Source organism: Anguilla rostrata, chromosome 1, assembly GCF_018555375.3.
Source record: "Anguilla rostrata isolate EN2019 chromosome 1, ASM1855537v3, whole genome shotgun sequence".
Classification (NCBI taxonomy): domain Eukaryota; kingdom Metazoa; phylum Chordata; class Actinopteri; order Anguilliformes; family Anguillidae; genus Anguilla; species Anguilla rostrata.
The window spans coordinates 60,344,275-60,371,747 of record NC_057933.1 but is presented as its reverse complement, the minus strand read 5'-3'; the positions used below and the strand labels follow the sequence as shown (position 1 = coordinate 60,371,747).

The window sequence follows — 27,473 nt, the reverse complement described above, 5'->3', positions numbered from 1 at the left end:
CTGATCCTACTGTCTACTGTAAGTGTGCTCGTCGTGAAAATAGCCTATTTCATTTGATCAGTTCCCCCCACGCACACAATAATAATAATAATAATAATAATACATTGATACTTTGACAAATTAAGTTATGTTGTAAAATATGTTAAATAGAGCTTTTCTGAACTTGAAGTTCACTCCATTATTTGACGTGACATTAAAACTCTATGGTACTTTAACGAGCTTGGAGGACTGATATCGACACGCCCATCCTGATACGTTCCTCCTGACTTTGAGCACATGACTAGGCGTGTTTACCTGCAATGCAATGCAGTGATACATGCAAGTGAAGTGTATTTACCTCTATTTGTAGAAAATTGACAAGCCGAGGTGAATACTTTCGCTACATTGACATCACATAAGGGCAGTGGCTACATTTAAATACTTTCACTTTATTTCACACAAAACCCTTGAAAGCTTGCTTGGAAAGTGTACTGCAGGGACATTAGCTAGCATCTGTCTGGCATTGTGCAATACGAAGCTAGCTAGCTAAATAGCTAGAAGCTACTTCGAAAGGTAAGAAATAATGCGTGCGCGTCGTATCAATGTAATATTTCGCATGAAGTAATTATTGACTGTGAAGAATGCATTGTTTAAATATTTCAGATTTCTCGTTTGCATTAATGGGTGTCTCATGTCGCCAACCGACTAACCTTGCCTGATAACTATTTTTTTTGCCGTGGCTAACAGCAAGCTAGCTAACGCTAGTGACGATGCATCAAGGAAGACTAGAAATCGAGGAAGTATGTTGCCAGCTGGATAACGTTATTCAACTACTATGCTACAACTATTGATTTATAGCTGTCTTGCTAAGTGACTGGTTCGTTTTTATGAGGTGTTGTTAACCCGGTCACTATAACTGCTACAAGCAACAATGTTCTGTTAACGTTATTCTTGTGACTTTCAATGAATCAGGTACCTTAGCTAACTTAGTTATCTTTATGAAAACTTGTACCCGTGGCATTATATCTGATTAGTTTGATCTGATTGCTCGCTCACTACCGAATTAGCTTACGTTTCACATCAATTGCATTAAGAAAGCAGCTGACCTAACTAGTGCCAGTAAGTAACTTCAATAGCGCGTTTTTGCTTGCTTTCCAGATGGCACATGTCCTCATGTCGAATTCACATTGCTATTCTGTCCTGCTGTGTTGCAGTAGAAGCATTTTTGAAACATCGCTCATGCTGTGTTTGGTTAATCAGACAGTGACCACAGACGTGTACGTTGTGAATGTCAATACAGAGACGGACTTGGCCTTCGACTATGCTGTAGTCAAGCCTCATACCGGACCAATGACATTGCAATGGAATGAATGTGACGGAAGTTTAGCTCTCTAGACAGCTAAGGTAATTAGCATTTTTACAGTCATTGATGGAAATACACTACGTGGCAAGTATGTGGACACCCCTTAAAGTCAGTGGTTTTTGCTACTTCAGCCGCACCTATTGCATACAGGTGCATAAAATCAAGCATACAGCCATACAATCTCCATAGGCCAGCATTTGCATTAGAATGGGACTGGTACTGTAGAGCTCAGTGACTTTCAAGACGGCACTGTCATAGGACAACATGGCTGTTTTTCCAACAAGTCAATCAGGCAACATCAGTACAAGAACTGTTCGTTGGGAGCTTAATGAAGTGGGTTTCTATGGCAAAGCAGCTGCACACAAGCCTAAGATCACCATGCGCAATGCCAAGCGTCTGCTGGAGTGATGTAAAGCACACCACCATTGAAGCAGTAGAAGTGTGTTCTCTGGAGTGATGAATCACACTTCACTATCTGGCAGTCTGATGGATGAATCTGGGTTTGGCGAATGCCAGGAGAATGCTCCGTGCCCGAATGTGTAGTGCTAACTGTAAAGTTTTGTGGAGGATGAATAATGGCTTGGGGCTGTTTTTCTTGGTTTGGGCTCAGCCCATTAGTTCCAGTGAAGGGAAATTTTGCTATGACACATATTGATATTCTATGGAATTGTGTGCTTTTAACTTTTTGGCAACAGTTTTGGGAAGGCCCTTTCCTCAGCATGACATTGCCCCTGTGTGAAAAAGCGAGATCCATAAAGGAATGGTTTTCTGAGTTTGATGTGGAAGAACTTGACTGGCCTGCACAGAGCTCTGAGCTCAAGCCCATCGAACACCTTATGGATGAATTGGAACACCGACTGCGAGTCAGGCCTTCTCGCCCACCATCAGTGCCTGACCTCACTAATGCACTAATGAGATGTTCAACAAGCACATATAGGTGTGATGTTCGGGTGTCTACATAATTTTGGTTATGTAGTTTGTCTTGAATTTGTCATTTAAGCCTAGGTAACGTGACCTGTGCACTCTCACTTTACATCCTTGACTTAAATAAGACCTTTGACATTTGTTTGGTGAGACCAAGTCTGTTGATGGAGGGGGTCACATATACCGAAGCGTCTGATGAAAATCTGTGCAACATTGTAATTATTTATCATTACACTCGATCTCTTTTTGTCTGTGAACTTATGTTATCTGGAGGAGTGAGTTCTGGCAGCAGGTGCAACAGATGCATTCCTGATTGTCCACCAGAAGCCTCTCTACAGGCAGTATGGAGGAGTCAGATGTGGAGCGTAAGTAGCCCAATGATGATCTGCTTATTTAAAGGGAAACCAAGACTGGTTTATCTAATGCTTTATTCCACAATTAACAGTTAGCTTGTGTCATGTACAGTAAGTAGGCATTCATTGTTGCTCAGTTGTTAATTTGTGGTAAAAAATAAAAAAGCTTGTGCATTTTGAAATGGTGATTTTTTTTGGATGCACTGAATACTCACCATGCGCTTGGCCCATTATATTACTCATTTGTTAGTGGCTGGTGCTACTTCATCCCCACCTCTTCACCCAGACTTTGTTCATGCGCTGGCATCAGTTTGACTGAATCTGATCTTCCAGACTGAAATTTTCCGCCTTATTAAGTGTCATGTTGGGCAAACCACAGTTCTGTTGTCTTTGTCTGTACTCTTGAGACAAATCAAGTGTCTTGATTTGGAATTCCATCGCACTGTCCCCCTGCTGTTACGTTCTTTTGTAACTGGATGTCTTATACTTATGCTGGCTTAGCCATTGCTTGTCCTTTGGCCCCGATTGAAAATATTCCATTTTGAATGTGAAGCTGAATGGTTAATTGATTAAGGTGTCTCCTTTTGTGCGTCCCTGCTCTTCTCTCCAGAGGTGTCCCTGGCGCTCATGGATGCTGCCAATGACCGGGATCCTGTGGTGCAGGAGCAGGTCAGGAAGTCCATGCTGAGACTAGGCAAACAGCAACCTGACAAGATCCTGTTCATGTGCCAGGACTACCTGCTGAAGCATCCCAAGGTCAGCCAAGATGTTTACACCAGGTTCTGACTCGCTGTGCTCTTTAGAGACCAGGGCACTCGTTGAAAGAGTGCGGGCTGTCCGTAGCTGATTCCCTGGTCAAATTCCAAAAACTGGGTCTCAAACTGCATTTGGCCACACAATCATCCCGCCCGCTGATAGTCTGCTTGGTCCTCACCTATGAGGGGTGGAAGTAACAATGATTAAATTAATGCTGAAACGATTGAATTGCGAGTCTTTGGTGGGTGACATTGAAATCACACACCATATATCTTTTCCATCATAGACACCTACCAATACCATGCTCACGGACAGGTGAGCGCACGATCCCATGGCTGAATAGTCCAAACAGTCTAAATTGCAAGAACTACTGATTGTCAAATGTGTAGATGTAACCTAGGTCGGTGGGCGGGACAATTTGATTGCCACATGGTTAAACTGAAACTGCCCTCAAATTGATAAAAGTGTTGTTGAAAGTGGCATCGAATTGATGAAAGTTGTAGCGAAAGCTGCAGCGAACTGATAAAAGTGGTGGCGATTGGAATTGCAGTGCATCGAATTGATTAAATGTCAAGGCGCTCAAATAGTACAATGATAGAATGATTTGTAAATTGTATCACTGAGGTATTATTTCATTTGATAGCATTTTAACACTTAACATTTAATTTAATTGCATTTTATTAGATGTGACATTAAATTTGATTAAAAACTTAATATGATTGCATTTGATTCATCATTTCATTTTATTGCATTTTAATGGATTCAGCTTTCAGTGATGATTTTTATTACTTCCACCTATCATACTTACTCACTTTATTTAGCAAAATTACCAGTTTAAAAAGAGGAAACAAACTGGTTCTCTGCCCACCTTCCTGGGTAAATAAATGTAAAACAAATAAACGTGACTTCTTGTTGTATGTACAGTATGATTTTGCTGTGAGTGTTTTTTTCAGATTAAGGCTACGCACACTGAAATCTGCACCCTTGGAGTAGAATAATCAAGAACATTTCTTGTAGATCTCTTAAACTGTAAATAATACTGACAGAACTAGGGAAGGAAGCTGTGATTAGGTGAATAGGATTGCTATGACTGGATTGAAAATGATTTTTTATGGCATTGCTCCGAAGGAAAGAGTCATATCTTTGATGCTACATGCAGAAACAGTGTCCTGGGCATTCGGAACTATAACATGGCAAAGACACAAGAGTTTGCCTGATAAAACTAAACCAAACCTTTTTAATAGATTTGGCTTCTTGCTTTGTCATTGATTGAGAAACATGCACCATATGATGTCTGTATTGCCTCATGGTCTCAGTCATATGTCTGGCACATGGTTTTATACAGATACATTTTATTCACATGACCTGTCTTTAACTGTCAGTAGTACAGAAAGGGGAAGATGCTAACCTCAGGACTACAATAAGTACTGGCCTTTGATCACTTGAATGTTTTTCCCCTAATGATCAGAGTTAGAATAAGGACCAAGTAAGGCGGTGGTGCTTGATTAGCTGTTAGGCACAGGACAGTCATGACCTCACTTGCAGTGTTCTTATACAGTGAGCTCCATAACATTTGGGACAGAGACATATTCTAGCTTGTTTTGGCTCTGTACTCCACAATTTTATACTTGTAATCAAACAATTCACATGTGGTGCAGGTTCTCAGATTTTATTAAAGGTTATTTTTATACATTTTTTTTTCGCTATGTAGAAATTACTGCACTTTTTATTCATAGTCCCCCATTTCAGGGTACCATAATGTTTGGGACAAATTACTGTTATGTCAGTGAAAGTAGTCATGTTTAGTTTTTTGTTGCATCCTTTGCAAGCAATGACAACTTGAAGTCTGTGTTCCATAGTCATCACAAGGTACTGAGTACCTTCTCTGCTGATGCTCTGCCAGACCTGTAGTGGAGTGGATCTTCAGCTCCTGCTTGTTTCGCGGGTTGTCTTAGGTTTTCTGGTCAGCATATGAAACGCATGTTCAGATCAGGTGTTCTGGTTTTTGGCTTTGAAAAACTCCTTTGCTACTTTTGCAGTATGTTTGGGAGCATTGTCTTGCTGTAGGATGAAGCACTATACAATGAGCTTGGAGGCAGTTGCTTGAGCAGATAAAATTGTTGAGTACAGAGCCAAAAAAAAAAAATGTGTCTTTGTTCTGACTATTATGGAGCTCACTGTATATACTGAATGCTAGAGGTCTGTTAGGCATAGTGCCAGTTTGTTTGTTTTCTGTCGGTTATCTGGAAAAGGAAGACAAACATGCAAAATGTTAGGAAACTTAAGCAAAAACAATTGGCTACTATGTGTTTAAGAATTCTGTGTGGTGGGGCTGCTGGGTTGCTCTTCCTATTAACTGTACTGGTGTATGGATGGGCCCATGTGGTCTGGTATTTAACCATATTGTCCCAGTGTCAAACGTGGCAGCTTCTCAGGCTGATGCAGCACCCAGGGAAACAAAGGTTTTTAGTTGGTCAGTATTACAGTGACCCATCGCTCACCTGCTACTCCAGCCAGTCGATTCAGCTGCTGCACGTCCACCTTTTCAGCTGCACATGAAGTTTCGTCCTCCAGCTCACGTCTGTTTGAGCCTGGCGAGGAAAACTACAATGTAATGAGAAGCAGAAGCTGATATCATGTGCTTTGGACGAGAGCGCATGCTTTTCTGTGCTGCCTTAATTTATGAGTGGAGTTTGCACCAATGAGAGCTGAGGAATACGTTTGGGCATTCCAAATTGGGAAGATGTGCAAGAAGCTTAAAATAACTCTGTGTGGCTACGAAGGGACGTTCTGAAATGACGTGTTCATTACTTATAAATAATGAATACCTTCACAAAATGTCTTTCCCAGAGAGATGTAAATTCCATCTGGACTGTATATGAGGAAATATTGGACAAAGAATTAAAATTATTTTGTTGTATGTTTTATTAAATAAAAAACCTTGTCATTACAGCTAGCATTTCCATATCAATTCAAAAATTTTTTTTAAAGACATAATAGTTTTTCAGTTCTGTTTTATTTGCAGTGAAGCATCACACTTTCCTCCTGTTCACAGCTGATAGTTGGACATCGAGTGGTCATCCTGCAAACCATTGAACTGGTTGTGAAGTCCAAGATCGATGACATAAGCTACCCTAAAATAAAGAGCATAATCTCCCTGGCATCGGATGAGATGACTAGATCAAAGGTAAGGTTAGTTAAAGATTATGTTTAAAAAGTTTTAACAAAAGTTATGAGCCTTAATTCTAAGCAGTTGCTGAGCTGGTTTTTAATTACAGAGACTGATTTTTTTATTATTTATGTCATGTGCATGCAAATGTCAGTGACTTCCCTGTTCTTCATTATACTTTAACCCTCTTCCCCGTTTACAGGAAGTAGTACCCGATTGGCAACAGGCAGCTAGCAATATTTTGGTTGCTGTGGGGAATAAACATATCAATGACATCATGGAGGAGATTCTCAGCAAATTCCAGCCAGGGGTGCTGCCTCACTTCTTTGTAGTCCAGACATTGGCAAATCTCTCTGATTCTAATGGTATGAAAACATTTCACTACAAAACTCCACTAAAGCAGTTATATCAGCCGCCCCTTCACGCTATGCATGTGAATGCAGAACCGAAGTGGTTTAGCTGAAGTGTGTCACTTTCACTCTCTTCACCCGTACGTGCTGCACTTCCCCATGGTATTCAGAGGCCATATTCAGAGGCATTCAGAGGCCATAGCATAGTTTAAATGACTCAACAATAATGCGCAGATGTCCCTTCTACATGATGTATGTCACCTCTGTGTTTGTGATTATTACAGATATTTTCAGTTAATTTATATCTGCAATCTAATTCCGTATGTATTTTAGAAAATCTGGAAATTAAAGCACATTGCATAATGTAATGTAACAAATGAAAGTAAGGAACTGTAGAGAGTCCACAGATGTACAAATTGTGCCAAACGACAAGGATATAATGTAACATGGACAAGGAAGTATATACTGACAACCAAAAATTATTAGAAGAATTCTGTGTAGCTTTGCGATTATATTAAAAACTGTGATGTACAGAAACGTGAAATATTTATGTATATGTATTCAAAGCAATTAAGGTTTGTTGTGTACATTTCCACTGCAAGGTTAACAGCCTTTTCTAATCCAGGAGAGAAGGTGTGCTATTCTCTTTGAGCAATGAAGCATGAAGCCACTGCTCGGTTCTGTTAAACACTAACAAGTCAATGTGTTGATTTCAGTGTATGGCATGGTGCCTTTTCTCAATGCCATCCTGGGTACCATGCTTCCAATGCTGAGCATGGCCAAGCAAGACAACATGAAGTGGGTCTTCTCTTCTGGTAAGAAAAGAAGCATTCATTTGTACTACCTGCTGGAAAAGCACTGAGACATCTTACACTGTTGCAAGCCCCCTTCAGCCCCACAAGGACAGACTTCATAATTCCTTAACATCATTTTTGTAACTCACATTTCAAATTTTCAAATCAAGTGACAAAGATAGACATCACATTTTAGTTTACTTCTCAAGTGAATGACAGACTTTATTCCTGGTCAAATCAGAAGAGGAAGTTAGGCATCACATTGTTTTAAATCTCATGCGTATGAGGCTACAGCTCATATCCAAAAGAGATCTGGTTTAATGGCTGAGTTTCAGTCTCATATTGTTTTCCACACATGGTCTGTATTTCTATTTTCAGTTCATATCTAAGTGCTGCTACTCTCACATAAATATGTGGTCGCGAACAGAATGATTTTTCAAAGCTTGATCAGGGAGGGCTGGGCGCTCTTTGCGTAATGGTGTCCGGAAAACTGATAATGGCTTCTGGTGAAATTATCCAGCATTGCTATTGTTGATGCTAGCATCGTTGTCCGCGGTGGCTGCGTCAGCGGGTGGCTTTGACGATGAGGCTGTGCGAAATATGAGAAAATGGTCTCATGTAGATTTTATGTAATATATCATGTATATTTGTTTAGATTTGTTCCAAATATGTACTATGTTGAAAATGGGGGGAACACTGTTGAACTAGCCAATGCATGATGGCACACTTAAAGGAAGACTGTTGCTAGCACATAGGTAATGAGGTCATACTTCTGCACAATATATATGGTATGTGGAATAAGATGCATACTAACATGGAAATGTCTGTATATGTATGTGTAACATAGAGTAACAGAAGTTAAAACAGAAAACTGGAGAATATTGTAACACTAGTAAAGAAAGTATGTGCAAATGTAACATGCTGTATTGGAGCCTGAGGCATGTAATATGATTCCACAGTAACCTTCTGGCCCATGTCTAATGTACTGTAGCAGAGTAGCACACCCAGGGACATGTATGACATAGTTTAAGAGAGAAAAGCATGTGGGGCAGTAGAATAAAACCAGTGAATGTTGAGAGTGCTGCTGACCACTATTCATTTGTCCCAGCCCTGTGCCACTTCAGTGAAAGTATTCTGGAGTACTTGGCTAACTTGGACAAGGCCCCAGACCCCACGGTGCGGAAAGACACCTTCTCCAGCGAGGTCTATGCTGCCTATGACATCCTGTTCTGCATCTGGTTGCAGAGCAGGGAGACCAAGGTAGGGAAAATGAGGGACGTGGGGAGACCTGTCAGTGATACTTTAATTTGATCAGTCCTCCTCAACAGCCTCACTGAGAGGCCTGTCAGTCTCGTGCCTTTCGTACTGGCCTTGAAATATCCAGCCCTACTAACTGGCATGTTTGGACCATTGGCCACAGAGGCGAACCCTGGGTGAAGTGTCAGACCTTACTGTACGTTGGTCAGAGTTGTGCAGAATGTCAAAATGGGTTGTCTATCGGTCATTGGCTGAGTAAGCACGCTTTTGCAGTTTTGTTTTAGACGCGAGGCTCCACTGATTCGCTCAGCGTTTTTATTTCTGTGCGATGTCAGTTAGGTATTCGGTTCATTTTAAACTCTATCAGGGAGCTGCCCGGGGTAGCTGAGTCAGGTATAAAATAACTCAGTTGAAGTTTTAGGGTACATAAAAGATTTACTGTACATATAAAATTTACTGTACTGCCTATGCCATAGGTTATTACTGGGGCCTCAGCCAGCTAGGTTTTATAGCCTGTAATGCAGTCCTCCAATATAGCCTACTTAAGAAGCCATTTTGGGCTCTTCACTTAGTAATAACAGAAAATAAATACTGGACCTGAGATGTCCGTTGACAATGTGAAGACACAGCATAAAAGGATATCTCTCCACTTCAGGGTGTCATATCCACCTGAGGCACTTGGGCTTAGTGCAGTGGACAAGTCTTGGCTATACTACTACCGAGTGTAGTGTCACCCAGGGATGTAAAGTTTGAGTTGACAGGGTCTTTTCTTTTAGCCGTTTGCACAATAGCAGCTCCTCTTCTGCTTGACTGTGCGCCGCAGATCGGCCTCCACCAGCTGCACCAGGTGTGCTCTGCTCAGGCGCAGAAACTGTGCCGTTCAGTGGGTGGATTATGAAGCAGAAAGACTTCACATGGTTTGGGAGATTATATGCTAGATGTGTCTTTTTCAAGTGACAGAATATGGCGGTGCAGTTATGACTGGCCATCCCTTATTGGGTAATTTTAGTAAATTATTTTTAATTGGTCCATTTTCAGTGATGTTGTTGTGCCGGTGATGAGTGTGTATTTATTAATTCAGCTCTCTTAATGGTGTGCCCTGTGTGTTCTCATTTAATGATATGGTTATGACTCTGACCACTTTTGTTGCCTGAATTCTTTCGAGTAATCCATTAGCTAGCACAATAATTTACAGCAATTTCAACATTATGATTAGCTTTTCTGTATCAGGTTTATCACGGCTTAATGACCAATTTTCTTTGTTCATGTTCAGCTGCAGTGGCTAGAGAGACATGTAGTTTGTTTCTGCTGAGCTGGAGGCTACAATCTGAACACCTGTTACGAAGACAGGTCATAGTTGTTATCATCTGATACATGATCTGAGCAGAGCTCCCCCTGCTGTCTGTCCTAGCTGCGGCTGACTGTGGCTGAAGCTCTGGGGCCTATGAGTCATCTGATGGCCCACGACAAGCTGGAGGAACAGCTCCCCAAGCTCATTCCCACAATGCTCTCCCTCTACAAGAAAAACACAGAGCATTACATCATCAGCAAGGTTCCTCTCTCTTCGCTGTCTAACTCATGCTTCTGTTCTCCACAAAGAACTCACAGGTCCCTGGATAATGTTTAAACCAATTATCAATACTCACTGTACTATACACTCCATTTTGTGGGTTGTTTTATCTCTTAGATTTATGAGAACAATTGTTGTTCCCTTGAAAATTGTTACAAATTCAGTATAGTTGAGATTTATATAGCTAGGTTGGGCTTGAAATATGTCTTAATTTTATTTTTCAAGATACTATCAATATTTTTTAAATAATGTCATTTTTTTAAAGCTTTATTTATAATTATTTTCAGTTATCAATGTTCTATAACTGAGTAAAGAATGCCTGTACGTTACATTTGATTGTTTTGTATTCGTACAGCTGGGTATTCACTTTGAGTACCGTGGTAAAGTGTACAGCTCTAGTGTCCCTGCTGGGATATGACTACACAAACCTGTGATTACATGTTCTTTTCCTCAGCCGCACTGCCACCCCATTTTCACACAGAACAGCCTCAGCAGCCTTTTAAATACTGTACTGTTGTTGCCCTTATCCTGATGAAAACGTCTTCCTCCTGCTGTGCTGCTCAGTCCCTTGTCGGTACCTGTTTAGCGTCTTTATGCCCGGAAGACTTTGGTGTAACGTTGGCTGCGCGTGCCGTTTTCTCTCCCCCGTAGAGCCTGTGCCAGATTCTGGATGCTTCCGTGAACATGGGCAGCAGGGTGCTGGAGACCCAGATTGACGGCCTGCTGCTCGGTTTGCATCAGCAGGTAGCGGTCCGCTCGCTCACACGCCCTAATAAATCACTGCCTCTCATTCGCTGACTCAACCTGCGCTACAGCAGTGGGAGGGCGAGAGAGAGGGTAGGTACCGATCTTTATTGACAGAACGCAGGCACTGCTGTAGGTATGTAGATGAAAGTTAGTTATGCCTAAGGCCCAAAAGAGATTTTCTCGTAACTCAGAACTTTTCTCCTGAACTACATGTTAATGATGCTCTTGTTCTCTCCCTCCAGGTGTGTGCACCTGTAGACTATAGCAACCCTCCAACTGTGAAGAACCACAATGAGGTTCTCAGGTGTTTCAGCATTATGGGTAGGTTTGACAAGACTGATCACATTAGACAACATAGCTGTTGTGTAAATAATGCTGAAATTCTTGACATGATAATAATATGCATGGATATACATTGAGTTTTTATATGAATATATTTCAGTAACCATATGTTCCTTGTTTGTGTTATTTAAATATTACTAGTTGTAAGTAGATGTAGGAAGATAGTGGAGTACTTACAAAATGTCATGGCTCTGTTGAATGGTTTGGGAAGTGATGTCAGAAAGGCTTTTCTCCCTCCTTCCTTCCGTCCTTCTCAGCAAACACCTTCCCGGACCGCTTGACTGTGTTCGTTCTTCAGAAACTGGAGAACAGCAATGAACGCAACCGTATGGGGTCCCTGGCTGTTCTGAGACACCTCATCAACTCCTCCAGTAAGACCCCAAATTAGAATGGTCCTGGGTTAACAAAGACCAGTAAGATCCAGAGCCAACATGCTGCTGTTTAAAAATCACCAGTAGGATCTAAGACCAGCATGGCCTGTGCTAGCCTAACCAAGGCCAGTAAGACTATACACTACTGACCTTTTCCTAGGTTTCACACATTTAGCAAATTGCTCTTCTGCTGTGAACTAACAAATCGCTATTTCAGTAATTAGCGCTTATTCCCATTAATTGCTACCTTATAATGTTCAGAGGAAACTTGGGAATCCTACATATTATAAGGTTACAGTGGATCTAATAGTATTTAAGGACTGATTAATCTTGTTTATCTTTTATTAGCAATCATAGAGGTGAAGAGGCCTCTTATTCTTGCCAGCATCAGAGTACCGCTACTTGACAACAGCAACAAGGTATAAGTCCCTTTTAATATACAGCAACTGGAGTATTTTAATGTATATAAATTTAGCATCTATAAATTTAAGGCTGAGAAACAGTACATTATGAATTTTATTAGCCATGTGAATATGCAGGAAACATGTTACATTTTGAAAGCGCACAGTGTGTCGTGTCCATTTGAATAGTGAGACAAAATTTTTATGGAGCATACAATGACCAGTGAAAATCTGTTTTACCAAACTTTACCAAGGTATTTACCAGGCATACAAACTAATGAACCTCATCGCTTTAAGTTAACTGTTTGTGTGTCTTTTACTGCTTCCTGCAGGTGAAGAAGATGGTTGTTCAGGTGATCAGTGCCATGGCTCATCATGGTTACATGGAACTGGAGGGTGGAGAGGCCCTGGTCAAATTCATCGTCCAGCACTGCGCCCTCCCCAACAGCCAAGTATGTACATCTCACACGTACACATACACTTGTGTATATATTCGCATTCACATGAGATTTTTATTCATAGTAGTTATCGTCATTTGTTAATATACATTTAGGATGAGACGTGCCCTCAAAATAAACATACACTGTGAAATGATGTTACTGCATTCTGCTGTGTACTATGGTATTGCAATCATTTGGTGCCATACACGACTGCACTGTTACCGGGTTACTTTTGGTCAAGCCCATTTCAGTGGGTCTTGATATTGGCTGCCTGCCTGTTTCAGCTGGGGCACCGGCCCCCCGACCCAGAAGAAGTGACTAACGAGGCCCTGCGGTCCATGTGTGAGAACACCCTGCACCTCTTCACCACCACCGTGGGCCGCCTCGCGGACGTGAGTCCTCTCAGCCCTGGCCCGGGGTGCAGGAGGGGGGCTCTGTGATAATGTTTCAGTCTCATATCATATCCCTGCTCTCCTGAATAGCTTAAGGAATTTGATCACTCCTGTGTGTTAATCATTTTTATCTGTGCGTGTTAATCATTTACCATGCCAAGCAAAGCCAACCATGCCTGCTTTGATTCTGGGGTGCACAGCAGTTGGTTATATATAAGGCTGAGACTTCCTATGTTTTTGGGGGCCAGTCATTTGATCTTCTTAGCAGTATGCTTGAGGAGTAAATTTGCTCCCAATCAAACATTGTCCATTGCATGATATGCTAAGATTTATTTGTATTTATCAGCATTTATTTATCAGAATAAAGTTGTAGAAGTGTGCACAAAAGAAAGGGTGGACAAATATCGATAGATTTGATATTATATGTACTGTACAGTAGTGGTGGACACTGTTCTGTAGTTTTCTGTTAAATATATGTTTCATGCATTATCGTCTGACACTGAGGAAAAAAAATGCACTGAATGGCTCATTTGACTGGAAATTGAATTAATGAAATGGTCTGTGACTTTTGCACTGTATTAGCTGTTTGTATTATCTTTGCAACCAACATAATAATTATAAAACTACAGTTTAAATGGGTTGATTATTTTAAAATATACATTTTGTTCATTAAATGGGTCCATTATCCTATTTTTGAGTGACAAAAGAAGGTGAGACTAAAATGAAATAATTCCTTGGAAATTCAAAAAAAATAGTGCCAAGCTTTGAATTCACTGATAGCCTGTAACGATTCATAAGCATATTAGCATTTACAAGGGGCATGGAGCGTCTTTTGACTTTGTTCTTTGTGTTAAATCCACTCCATTCTATAACCGTAGCTATAATCTGATGTGCAGTGAAGTCACTGTTTTGATGTAAAAAATGACCATTCCTCACATACCATAAGAAGGTTCCCCATTAAATTAGAAAGAGGCTTTAACCTCACTCCTTTCCTTTTTTCCATCACAAGTTTGTCCTTAATTGATCCTATTTTAAAGTTTGGCTCTTTAATCTTAAATCTCTTTAACCTTTATGCCCTTTGGGTGAGAATTTCCTGACAAAGTATCTGGTATGCGGTGTATTTTCAGTCAAAAAAAATGTGAAAAAGTATAATGAAGAATTGAACATTGTTTCTGAGTGCTGACAGTACTTTTGTGTATTTAGAAGTCAGTGCTTGAAAACTGACTGAATGTGCACTGTGTGCCTCATTCTCTTCAGTATATCATATCCCCCTTGTCCGCCTTGTTTCAAAAGTCATGCTTTGTGTTACCTCAGGTATGGTGTTTCATCTCAGTGTTTACCAGAGGCCTTTTCTTCAAATAGCAGGTAGGGTTCTCAGTGTGATCATGTACCATCTCCCTCCCCAGGTTCTGTGGCCCTCCCTGTTGTGCTACCTGACCCCAATGCAGTACGCCAATGCCACTACACCCCTATGCAAGAGCCTTATACTGCTGGGGAACAAGAAGAAGGCTGCGCAGGAGTCCAACTTCACCATTGACTTCAAGGAGCAAGGTTCTGGCATGGATTCATATTTATTACAGATATTTAGGGGAAGAAGCTAGCTGTTGATATTTAGGAGCACAGCAACAGATGGCCTTGATGTGTACAGCAACACCAGCTTTTGGTCTGTCGCTGCCCACTTCCCAATTTTAAAAGGTGCAAATTGGGGTTGAGAGTGAGATCACAGAGGGGACGGGGGAGGAGGAAGGGGCGATAGAGCCAGTTGTTAATTCATCACAGGCACGTAGGCGGAGTCAGCCATGGGGTAATGTGATGTTTCGAATGCAGACCGGACACTTGGCTTTAGAAAAAAAAAAACGTGATTTCGTGCCTATTGCCCCTTAATGTGTAAATTTGGTGGCCTAGCTGGATAAATGTTGTATCATGTGTGAAGAATGTGACACTCAGAAAAAGGTTTAGTTGACCGTACAGTTTAGGGTATTTGTAAATTAGTCGTATACATAGCCTATTGTTCATGCCGTTCACAGGTAAACCCAATATGGCATGTATGATAGATATCAGTGGAAAATAGTTTTGTAATAGAGAGGTAATACACTGAGGAAGCAGTTCACACAAGGTGATCCAATTGTGAGGGCCTTCTTCCACAGAAGTAGTGTAGGTGCTGACATAGCCAATGCCACACTAAAGAGGATTTTTACAGCAATTCACATCTTTATATCCTCTCAAAGAGGCTGTGAAACCATGTGAGTTGGTACCACATGCATTCTTTCTTGGATTCATTGGTTTATTCTAATACTAATTTCATGGAGTTGCACTCAGGACAGAATTGTATCTTACCCATGTATGATAAGATATAATTTACAGTAAGGGTAAATAACATTTTTATAACATCAAATTAAATAATGGAGCAAGATATTGCATCGTTAAAACTCAGCATTATTTGAGGTAATGTTAAATGGGATTTAACTTTTGGCTGTCCAGTGTTCCAGTGCTATAAAGCTTTCCATACTTTATCATTTTCTCTTCCTTGTTTAATTGTTTTGGGGTACATAAAAGTAAATTAAAGCTCGTATTGACATAACGATTGTATTGCAAGGTAATGATGAGAAGTAGGCTTGGTGCACTTTATTGTAAATGAGATCACAGGCTCTTTGACTCGTCAGCAGTTTCATGCAGAAGCCAACTGCTGGCCTCTCACCTGCACGCCCACAGGAGTCACGGCGGTAGACTTTACTGGACAGACATTTCGTTTTTGTGACAGGCATTATTTTGAGTCTGTTTTAATAAGTTAAAAAGTAAATGTATTACCTGGTAAAGCTCTCTGTCATGCTACGGTCTCTCTCTCTCTCTCTCATATATATATATATATATATATATATATATATACATATACATATATATAGAAACAAAAAATAGATAGGGAGAGAAATAGGTTATTTCTGGGACTCTCCATTCTGGAGAGGTTTCAAGCTTAGGTACTAATTCTCTTTGGTCATTAAAGATACCATGGCACAGGGGTGTTTCCTGCGGTCCTGGCAAAATTCCCAGTCTTCATTCAGGCAATTCAATCATTCCTCATTTTAATGGGTTGCATAAAGCTTTAGCCTGTGCAGCTCTGTTCATGTGTGGTCAGTATTCTGGGACAAAATGGCTCATAACCATCCAGTTGGGGGTGACACTGTGGTAGCCTAGCTCTTCTACCCATGCCCAACTCAATTCTGTGAGATTCTTGAAAGGAACAGTACAGAGATGCTATGTTATCAAGACGAATCTATCTGGAGTAATATTTAATATATTTATGCTTTGGAACAAATGGTTTCTTCTTTGTTTTCTTGTTTATTTTCAGCCAGTCTTCCTACGCCCTACGTACTCCTGACTAGGCTCCTGGTGAGTGAACAAATCTCTTCAAAATAAAAAGAAAGCCTCCTTGAATGCTGTTTCAGAGTGACATGCTTATGACTGTATATGTTGATGTTTGCTGTTAGGTAAATGCGTCCTTCCCTTTTTGGAGACGCGAACAGGGTAACCCCTCGTTGTGTCTTCTGAAAGTGTTGAGCACCAACATTCATCCCAAAACAGAGACAGTGTGGGACACGGAGATCCCTCTGCTTCTTAATTACCTGGAAGGTATGTGTTTGGAACACTTTGTAGCACACCGTTATCAGCCTAAATCAGTAATTCCTAGGTTAAAGTTCAATTCAGGATATTGCTGATTACTAACTACCATGCTACATATTTAGTGAAATAGCTACTGCTACAGCTATCTGTTTGCCTTCTGTCAAAGCACAAGCAACACCATATTATCCACATGCGAGTTGAGGTAGTAAACATCCGTTCTACATCCACACATGTAGAATGAGGAGAAATAAATTTGGGAAGGTTTGGATGGGGTTATAGAAGGTTATGTTGCTAACAGCAATTTTGAAAAAAAAACAACCCAAGTTAATTGCAATGTGATACAAAAAAATAGCTGCGTTCTAATAAATCTCATTTTTATACCATGTTACTGTTCCTCTTGCCTGGAATTGTGGTGTAAAAGTTATTTTGTTCTTTCTCGCTTGTTTTTCTCTCTCTCAGACTGCACAGAAGAAACATTAAACAGGAAGCAATGGGAGGGAAGTCTTCTTGAGGTTTGTAGATTTTTTTAATGAAAATCTTTTTGCATAATGAGCTCTTGCACACCTGGCTTGTGTGTGGACAGAATGGCTCAGAGTGTGCTGTTATTGTTTTGTTTGGTGCAGCTTTTGTCCAAGACTCTGGTGGCCGTTCAGGATGACAAGTGGAGCTGTCAGTTGGCTGTTGAGGCAACACGCTATCTCCCTACCTATAACGGCTCTCTAGAGGAAAAGGTGAGATAAGGGCACCTGAACAGCCAAACCCATGCCTGCTTTACCTGTCTGTGGGTGACTTTACGTGATGACAAAAATCTGTCGTGGAAGGCAGATTGGTTGAAAGGCACATCCCACAGCGGTATTTTTGTTAGTTAGTCTTATTTGCCTCTAAATACAGATTTGCCTTTACATTTCCTAGCCACCTTTAGATAGTATAGTACAAATCTGGGGCACTGTTTCAGGCACAGGTCTCCAATAGTGTAAATGGGAAAAGTTACTAGGATTTTTACTTGTAGTCACGTAGTAAGTACTCATCCGGTCATCTCCTGTTATTGTTCGTATTGTTAAATGCCCTTTTAAGCTCGTAGATCAGCTTCATGTGGGCATGTGTGGCTGAAGCTATATTTCGCGCCTAAATGTCTCTAGTAGAAATGCAATGCTAACTACTAACATTAATGTTTTTTTTTTTTTTTTGAGTATTTAAGAGTTGAGAAAAATAGTAATGTACATCATTATTAACCTTTCTTCTAGGGGCCAAATTTGAACTCTGGAGGTCATTCAGGTCATCTGACTGCCTGTTTATCTCTTCTTTTTTTGCATTGTCCTTAACAGAGCTTTCTCTACAAATTCATCGGTGTGACATTGCAGCAGTGCTACAACAAGGACCTTGTCAAGAAGCTGCTGCAGGAAATCCTGGTTGGCGCGCGTCACAACGACGCCATAGAAAGAACGGTAAGGAATGCTAGTTCCATTTCTGATGCAAGATATTGTCTGAAAAATATATTATCTGTCTGGCTATTCTGTTTAATGTGTCTCATGAGTATGGAGGTTTTCACATTCAGTAAACGGAGACCATGACTTTGTACATCACTTTTGCAGATTGTGACAAAGTGAAGCCTTTTGTTTTTGTCGGAGGAACATTCCCTTGTGACCCGCAATGCACATCCTGTTTTACTTCTTTCAGCATGGGAACAGAGATCCTTTATGCTGGAGCTCGTTAACTCAGTTACCCACTGACAAGTAGTCTCATGACAAGTAGTCTACTTCAGTCTGTGCTTATTTCTATGCGGATTAATGTGTGTGTGTGCTTTTTAAATTTATTTTTTTTACATTTTTGACCATGCAACAATGTTGATACAGATAAATTGTCTTGGCATTTGAAGCCACTTTTACTCTGCTTAAACATTTGTAATGTGGTGCATTGTGGGTAATTGGTTTTCCAGGGAGTTGCGGTGGGAATTGGGCTTTGCGCCAGTAGCCATCTCGATGGCACTTTGGCCAAACTGGAAGATTTTGGGAAATCGGATGCCTTCAAGAAAGCCTCAGGAATATTTGGTCTGCTAAAAGTAGGTTGTACGGAGATGATACATAACACAATGTAGTTCATAGAATTTATTTAACATATTTTCAGTGTTGCATACAGGTAGTGATGGGAAGCTTCATGAGACCCAAACTGGGTGGAGCTGGTTGCTTTAAGTGACTGATTGACTTCATCTATCAAACAAAGTGTTTTTTAAGGTTCATGAAAGGTAGTGCTGACAGCATCTGTTAGCTCTACTCTTGGGGCCAATGAAGCCTCACTTCCCCTTGCCTGCCTACAGGCATCAGGCGGTAATTTCATTGAACCGTCACATCCATGTCACGCCCACCGTTCGCTCTGTTAATGTCCTGATGTGGGTTGTCATGTGGTCTCAGGACAAGAATGACGTGGAGGTGGAGAAGATCAAGAGCAGCCTGATCCTGTGCTACGGGTATGTGGCGCTATACGCCCCTCCAGACCAGATTCTCGGCAGAATCGACTCTGACATTTTGAGGAGTATCAGCAAGCACTTCAACACCAAGGTACCACCTCGCATGCCCTGCCCACCTTGCACATCATTACCAAGGTACCCCCCCCATGCCCTATCCAACCTTTTACTTGAGCACAGAGGTTCCACCTCCCATAACCCTGGGACCATAACACCATTAATTTACTCTTGCCCTACACAGCTTACAGCTTTCCTCAGCTGATATTTAGAAGCTAAGCTACTCGAAAACCTCCTCCCACCAAGGCCCATGTGACTCTTTTACTACATAAACTTCAGAAGTGTGCCTGAGAAAACCGTTTAACATTGACAAAACGTTCACTCTACCTGCCTTTGCATGAATGTGCAAAAGCACTTGCTTGTAAATATTTCATTTAGCTTCATATTTTGTTGCTAAGCAAAAAAGCACTAAAGAATTTGGTAAAATATAAAAAGCCATTTGTATTTTTCTGGTTTAAAAAAATTGTGGCTGACAAATGCCTTCATTTCTCTGAAATTGTATTATTTTTCTGAAATGGCGGGGAGAAATGCATCAAAAATAATTGTGGCTAACATTGCGCTTTAAAAATCAATTTGAACTGACCCTGGAACAGGAAGCATGCTTTACTTGGCGTCCCATGGAATGACTTCATGCTGTGGAACCAAGATATCGCCACAGGAGTTTACAGACATGCTGAGCAGACACTTGGTTATATTCATAAGAGCAGGACCAGGGAAAAAAAGTCTATTAAAAGAACCATTTGACGTAGCCTCTAGAAAAAATTGTTATGAAGAGTTATTACTTTGTTGCATGTCTCACTAATCCATTACTAACGGACTTGAATGCAAGCAAAGGGCACATTTGGAATGTTTTTTTTTTAAAGGAAACATTCCACCACAACATTAAGAGTGCAAGCTGGCCTTTAGCAAGCGAGTTTGTTGCCTTTGTAATAATCTGGTGATGTATGTTGCTATAGGTCGGCTGGAAGTACATGGCGCTAGTTGAAGAACAACATAGAACCGACAGCAGAATCCCACATTAAGCACTGCTGTTGCACTGTTGAGTCGGATACTTAACCTGTTTCAGTGTCCAGCTGTATATGGAAATATGCTGAATGTGAGCTTCCCTGGATGAATTTGTTTGCAAAGCAAGTACTTAATATGATACAGTGCTCTGCCTACACAGTACTGTATTTGGACAGCAAGAGATAAACCTGGTTAACTCCTCAATTAGCATCCTAACCTGCTTTTTAATTCTTTCACATGAAAACCTGCCATTGATTCATATTTAAATGAACTTAATATCATAACCAGATTAGTCCCTACATTTGTCTGCACGCTGCATGTGTAAAGGGTCCCTCTATATCAGTGGTGTCAAACTCGTTGCCATGGAGGGCCGTGTGTATGCAGGTTTTCATTCCAACCAATTAATGCTGCCTTAATTGACTCCAATTACTCATTCAGCCATATCCGTTTAACTGCATTGAAGCACAGAATATAAGAAAATTTTTATTTAGACAATGCGGGTCACCATAGACGTCGGGTCACCATTGTGCACAAACCTGCATCCCTAATTCAGCAAATAATTTAACTAATTATATAATCAAGATCTGAGGCTGGAATGAAAACCTGCATACACACGGCCCTCCATGGCAACGAGTTTGACACCACTGCTCTATATGTTAAAATGGCACCAAGGGGTATGAAAAAAGCCTTGGAAACCTCTTTGTTGGACATTTTACAAAACAGACTTGCAAATGCCTGGATATGGTCCTCATTAATCCAAATAGCCAGTGATCTTTATAAATAAATAAAAAAATCTTCTGTTAAATATACATGAAACAAAAATAGTGATAGACTGTTAAACTTGTAAAAAAAAGTTTTAGGTTCAGCAGATGCTTGTGGTGATGGAGTTGCTCGCATCCAATGTAGGGGGACCATTTTTCTCTTTTTGCACCCTGGATTGTAAACACCTTGTTACTTTTATGTTGTGCAGGTTCTGGGAATAAAAGTAGAGACCAAGGTACAGTGACAGGACCCCGACACAAGGCCTCTTTCCTACGTCCCTGCACTGAAACCTTAACTCTCACTACTACTTTCTACATCTTTGCGTGCTGGGTAGAACCTGAGATTAAGCTTTCTGAACTTCTTTACAAAGCTTCACTTCATCTTATGTTACAACTGGGTTTCATTTGGATGGAAAAACACAAGTTTGACCTCAGAGGAGAAAAGTCTTAATTGTATTGGGTGTGTGTTCTCTTGCACACTGGCTTTCCTGTAATGATGAAATAGATTGGTTCCACTTGAAGTGTGGAGAAAGGTCACATTCTTCTCTACAAGAGGCTTGGGAGCTCTGTCAACAGCTCTAACACTTATTGGCTTGCAAACTGACAGATGCTTGGAGGGAAGAGAACAGCCTTCCTTTTCAGAAATTAATGTCGGTGTCATATTTATTTGTTACTATATGAATTGCAATAAAATAGCTAGAAGGCACAATGACAGAGCAAAGTGAAATTAAAAACTTAAATTTTTAAAAGCACATCACAGTTCAAGTACATCTGTTCAGTGTAAGTTTAGCTGGCTTTCAGAAGTTCAGAAAGTCTTTTAATGTTCCGTGAGTTTCTTACTAACCTGATCAGTTTTCCTACTTTACCACAGAGGTCCGCTATTCTGTCACGATGATTGCGTTTTTCAGCTTCCTGCAGGCCCTCGTCTGTCTCAAATGGCACTGATTTAAGGCGCTCCTTAAATCTGAATCACGTCTGCGGCTAAGCAGAAGATAATTCACTTCTTTTTTCCTGATTGCAGCATTTTCAGGCTTTTCTGGTGAATCCAATCACTCTTTGCAATGATTTCTGATGTTTCCCCCTACATTAACCGCTGGCCGTCAGTGTGCAGTGCTCTACTGTGCACGTACACTTCAGAATAAAATGCCTTTCAAATGAACGAACGCAGCATGCATATAACTGAGTATTCAGGTCAAACAAATTAGATGAGTGTCATGTTCTGACTGCCATTTGATCTGTTTAATATTATTAAAATATTTGGTCTGTTTTTGGGGTTTTCCAGCTTTCTTCAGTGAAGATGTAAGGAGTAAGGCACTGGTGAATGGAGGTGCAGGTCATTAATGTTACTAACCCTTAACTCCTGGATTTGATCTAACTGCAGCAAGCTTTGGTCTTAATGATAAACCATTTTAAGCAAGTGCTCAACCCCAAATAATTATAGATAGTGTGAGGTATGAACTTACCATGGCTTAAAACTTTAAAACTAACTGAACGTTAAGGACTAAATTCTTTGTGGTTACCATAAACCTAGCATGTTAGTCTGAAGTGTGTACGTGTGTGTTTATGTGTGTGTGCATGTGCGTGTGTGTTCACGTGAATGTGTTCATGCTTGCGTCTTGCGTGCATCTGCGCTTGTATGTGTGTGTGTGTGTGTGTGTGTGTGTGCGTGTACACACGGTGTGTGTATTTTGACCCTCGTTAGGATCTGACGATGAAACTCAGCCTGATGGAGAGTGTGGGGCTGATTGCGCAGGCTGTTAGCGTCTGTGTGCGGCAGCAGAGCTACACGTTCACCCGCAAGCAGGAGCTCTTGGGAGTCATGCTGGTGAGTGGCGGTCGCCTCACTCTGTTGATCCAGTGAAGAGAGAGTGAAGAGAGAGAGAGTGGTGTCTGGGTGCAGTTTCCTTGTGCTGCAACAACACTGCTCTCTGCATAAACCAAGCAGAACACTTTTCTGTCCTTGATTTAGAAAGCTCATAATCCATGTAGCCTCATCCAGCATGTGCCACGTGCCTCCGTCCTAATTACATTTTTATTATTTAATGGATGCTCAGCGACCCAACCATATGATTCAAGGAATTCTTGCCCTATTAATCAAAAGAAGCTGCCCACCCTGAACCTAAGGATACATGCTGCAGAGTCAGTCAGAAAACCTAGTGGGTTATTATGGCTTTCTGGGGTAGCAGTAGAGTTGTGCTGTTTTACCAGTGTTAACAGGTGACTATTATTTCTCCGCAAATGTCCGTATTGCCAACGTGGCGTAGTGGATGTGAGGAATGTGCTGATGCTGTCTAGGATCAGAGATGATGAACTGCTGCTTGTTTACCACACTTGATTTACTCCCCTGCATTACAGGATTTTATGAAAGCAGAACCGCCTGATGTGATGCGCACTCCAATTCGCCATTTAGCCATGACCACGTGTGCTCACCTCATGTATCCTTCCATTCACAGTCATTCATTTGATCTGTGTGTGTGTGTGCGTGTGTGTGTGTGTGTGTGTGTGCCTGTGTGCGTTGCGTGAAAGTTTACTTGATGACTATGAGTGAGTAAGAGTAAGTTTGATAGGCTGATTATGTATCAGTTAGATGCTTCTTGAAAATATTGAAAATAATACCCAAGGAAAGTATTTGACTGCACATCATGCGTTCTCAGACTAGTCCTTTTTGGAAGTCACTCAGTCATTGCAAATCACCATCTGAAAATTTCTCTGAAGGTAAATTTTCAAATATTCATTGTCTTTTCCCAAGAAAGTTCTTTTTTATTTTGGTACCGTATATAAGGGAAATGGTACTCATGAGGTATAACGTTGATTGTTTTTGCAGATCGGCACTAGGCACTTTAAATAAATTAGAAGTGGTCAATTTCCAATGACTTCAGCGTGTGTCTTGGTCAAGTTTCCAAAGACGTCCTCTGGGGTACCCACTGGATGAATGAGGAGTTTTAAAGTGTCTGTGTTTGACCTTAACCCGTGGCCCAGAAACCTGGACCCCATGCTATCAGAGAGTGAGAATTTCGACCTGCTGCGTACCTGTCTGAACAGCATGTACGGGCTGTCTCCTGTGGAGGACCCCGACAGGGGTAAGGAGGACGAAATCTTGGACCCCCAGCAGAGAGAGGTGAGGGGTACTGTGGGACAGTGGGTGGGCCCTGTTAGGGGACTGGCTGCGTCATGCTGTCAGAAAGTCATGTGATCAGTTGGAACCTCTGATGGGTTCGCTCTCCTGTACTGACTGGGGTAAGGTGAATGCCAGTTGCTTGTAGCACTTGTAAGCAGAAAGTGAATAGAAATAATGCAGGTACAGTACCGTGTATTTCCATAGTTGTGAGTCACTCTGGATCAGAACATCTGTGAAATGAATGTAGTGTAATGCTCTGTATGTCTAAGAGCTGTCCGAACTTTGTTGTGCCCTAGGCGCTTTATGCCGATACGTTCCGCGCTCTTCACGACCTGCTGAGGAACATTCTGGCAAGAGACCTGAGCCCTGATGGACTTCAGGGTGTTTTCAAGGTGAGCTGAGGGACATTCTGAGCCTGCATTTGCTCAGGAAGTAGATATGGATGATATGAAATTGCTGGATTGCTAACCATATCAAATCTGTATATCCATGACAAAATGAATATACAGGCATGATAGGTAAACCATGGATTGTGTAATTCACCTTGGATAAGTGTGTCCGATATGCAAATAAATAACACTGTTAAAAATGTAAGTCATCGCTTCGTTGTGAAAGTGGCCACTGCTGCTGTTGACTGCTGTCCATCCCTCAGCACATCGAAGGCTGGCTGAGCTCAGGACGAGACTATGAGCGGGAGAGGGCAGTGAGGACCATAGCTGAGATCCTGGAATTCTACCTGGACAACCTGAAGGTCAAGGTGAGTCAGGTGGGGAGGGGAGCCTAGAACACAACTGTGCTTAGACGAGGTAACTGCTGAATGGTCTGCTTCAAATGACTGATCTCTCTGGCTTACTTGTGACTCAAATCATGTGAAATACCCGAATCTATTTTGAAGTCCTCAGTGTGTTGCGGGTTTGTCTCCATGTGTTTTGTGTGCATGCATGTGTATGTATGTCTGCATTTATACGTTTTTGTGTGTGTATGTGTATGTGTGTGTGTGCGTGTGTATACGGCCTTGTGTATGTACGTAGCTGGCTGTGTGTGTTTATGGTAAATGAAATGTACCTATTAAGTCCACTTCCATTTTTGGATTTGAACTAAGAAGGAAAAAAAATCATATAATTTTGTGCAGCGTAAGCTCACGACCAGTTCATTGACTTGTTCAGCTTGTCCTAGTTTTTATTCTAAGCCCATCGGATTTATCATTGAATTTTGGATGGTCGCATGCATATACTTCCTAACAGGCATTTGAAAGCTGCTCAAAAACTCAAAAGCTCTGTAGGGGATCCTTTATTGTGCCCTAGATGGAGCGGGTGACTTCTTGTGATAATGACTTTAATAAAAAATGACCAGCCGGAGGAGAGTGAACGTTAGGACCCCCTTAGGGCCAGAGTTGTATGTCTCTTATGGTGCATCACTGTACTGACCCGCCCTGTCTCTGTGCAGAACATGGTGACGTTCCATAACCTGGGGGCCCTGCTGGGGCGCCTGGCTCCCCGCTGCACAGACCCCAGCGCTGTGGTGCGACGGGTGGCCATAGACTGCATCTACAACCTGCTGTACATCCAGCTGCGCTACGAAGGTGAGGCCGTCCACTTAGCCACGGTGGAGGTAGTTATGCTGACAATGACACCGGTAGCAGTGCCAGGGTTTCAGTTTAGGATGGGCCAAAGTAATTTTGGCTGGGTCTGTTAAATGCAGGAATTAGGCCAACTGGTTGCACACCCCATGTCCTTTATTTCCTTAATTTGCAGTGGGTGTTATGGCTCTGTCATGCTGAATATGCACTGTTTGCCATTATTGTGCTGCTTATGTCATAAAGCGCTGATCAGCGCTGTAAACTGTTGACACCTGCAGTCTACACTGGTGGAAGCTCACAGCTGAGGTGTACACGCAGCCCTGGGGCACCATATTCAGTATTCTGCAGAAGTGAAAATCAATATCGACTTGTGATTGCAGAAGCTGTCCACAATTTAGTATTAGGCCACAATTTAGATCAGGTGTGGCCAACCTTGGTCCTGGGAAGCCGCAGGGTTTTCTGATGTTTGCTTTCACCTTAAATACAACAACCGCTTTAGACCTGAGAAACCATTTGGGGTGAGTTAACTGCATAATCGACTGTTTTAATTTATTAATTAAGTGCCGAGTAACAATAAAATCCAGCAGACCCTGCGGATCTACAGGACCTGGGTTGGTCACCTCTGTGTTAGATCATGCTACAGTACACACAGTGCATAACAATGATCTATAGGAGCAGCAATGCCCAAAATTTGTTTCACTGTGGGTGTTTTGAATGCCCAGAATAAAGTTACCGTATTATGGAAAGGAGGACACCATCTTGTGCTAGCCTGGTTCCAGCTCTATAGTGGAAAAGGACTGAGTGGCACTTCTTAATCAAATATGAAGAGGAACTCCCTCCTCCTTTCCCCACTCTGACCAGAACTGAACCATTGACCGGGGAAATCTTGCTCGTTGCTTTCAGGGTTTGCTCTAGACTTCAAGGACGAGTCTGTGGAAAGTCTAATAACCCTTCGTGAGCAGCTGAACAACCCTGACCATGCCGTCTTGTACCGGACCTGCTCTGAACTTACAAAGGTACACAGTTACTCTGACCACATGATCCTGTATCAGTCCTGCTCGCAAAGGTACATTTAAGGTGGCAGTACAGCATATTGGTTTAACCATTTAAGGTGTAAGATAACAGATATGTGATTAGAATCTTAGCTGAACATTCTAATGTTCATGTACGGTAACACTACTGGTAATTGAAAGCAATGGTATCCCAGAACACTGACTTTGAATTTTGAAAAAACATTCCAAAAGGCCTACTCTTCAGTGGGTTAAAGATGCATACATCGTTTTTATTCTTTAGTCTGACTAGTCTGTTAAAAATCTATTCTCTGTAATATTTTGCCTATTTCATAGTTGCAGTGATGAACACTCATGAAGTCCCTAATCAGAATGCAAAAGCCCATTTCACCTTAAACAGAGCTGGGTGTGTATCGGTCAGGAGTCTATCAGCTCTGACTCCGCCCTCTTCCCCCTCCCCACCCTGCTGTTTCTGACTATGAGGCTCCTCCCCTCTTTAGATCATCAGTAAGCGGCTGCCCCAGCAGCAGCTGAACACGCTGATCTTCATGCTGTTCGAGGGCCTGGTGGACTCCCAGTCAAACTGTTCCCGTGCCTCCAGCGTGGTCCTGAACACTCTGCTGAAGAACAGGGGAGGAGGCCTGCAGGATCTGGTA

The 27,473-nt window shown here is 41.6% G+C and overlaps 1 protein-coding gene across 3 annotated transcripts in view; it reads left to right on the top strand.

Moving 5' to 3' along the window:
• The first annotated feature begins 259 nt into the window (after window positions 1-259).
• mroh1 (maestro heat-like repeat family member 1) overlaps window positions 260-27,473 on the top strand; it is a 37,968-nt gene continuing 10,754 nt past the window's right edge. Inside the window, exons 1-31 of one of the 3 annotated variants that reach the window (XM_064346112.1) lie at window positions 260-552; window positions 2,543-2,631; window positions 3,230-3,375; window positions 6,431-6,562; window positions 6,747-6,909; window positions 7,611-7,709; window positions 8,797-8,948; window positions 10,357-10,497; window positions 11,167-11,259; window positions 11,505-11,583; window positions 11,862-11,975; window positions 12,324-12,394; window positions 12,709-12,828; window positions 13,101-13,208; window positions 14,615-14,759; window positions 16,555-16,595; window positions 16,694-16,835; window positions 17,286-17,338; window positions 17,450-17,557; window positions 18,152-18,271; window positions 18,763-18,885; window positions 19,235-19,381; window positions 21,320-21,346; window positions 22,813-22,935; window positions 23,466-23,545; window positions 24,090-24,228; window positions 24,525-24,620; window positions 24,881-24,985; window positions 25,675-25,810; window positions 26,711-26,823; window positions 27,318-27,470. In XM_064346112.1, the coding sequence (XP_064202182.1) occupies window positions 2,610-2,631; window positions 3,230-3,375; window positions 6,431-6,562; window positions 6,747-6,909; window positions 7,611-7,709; window positions 8,797-8,948; window positions 10,357-10,497; window positions 11,167-11,259; window positions 11,505-11,583; window positions 11,862-11,975; window positions 12,324-12,394; window positions 12,709-12,828; window positions 13,101-13,208; window positions 14,615-14,759; window positions 16,555-16,595; window positions 16,694-16,835; window positions 17,286-17,338; window positions 17,450-17,557; window positions 18,152-18,271; window positions 18,763-18,885; window positions 19,235-19,381; window positions 21,320-21,346; window positions 22,813-22,935; window positions 23,466-23,545; window positions 24,090-24,228; window positions 24,525-24,620; window positions 24,881-24,985; window positions 25,675-25,810; window positions 26,711-26,823; window positions 27,318-27,470 (3,291 nt within the window). In that variant the 5' untranslated portion in view covers window positions 260-552; window positions 2,543-2,609. Of the gene's footprint in view, window positions 553-2,539; window positions 2,632-3,229; window positions 3,376-6,430; window positions 6,563-6,746; window positions 6,910-7,610; window positions 7,710-8,796; window positions 8,949-10,356; window positions 10,498-11,166; window positions 11,260-11,504; window positions 11,584-11,861; window positions 11,976-12,323; window positions 12,395-12,708; window positions 12,829-13,100; window positions 13,209-14,614; window positions 14,760-16,554; window positions 16,596-16,693; window positions 16,836-17,285; window positions 17,339-17,449; window positions 17,558-18,151; window positions 18,272-18,762; window positions 18,886-19,234; window positions 19,382-21,319; window positions 21,347-22,812; window positions 22,936-23,465; window positions 23,546-24,089; window positions 24,229-24,524; window positions 24,621-24,880; window positions 24,986-25,674; window positions 25,811-26,710; window positions 26,824-27,317; window positions 27,471-27,473 lie in introns of all 3 variants that reach the window. The other 2 variants (XM_064346107.1, XM_064346119.1) reach the window with 2 other exon arrangements.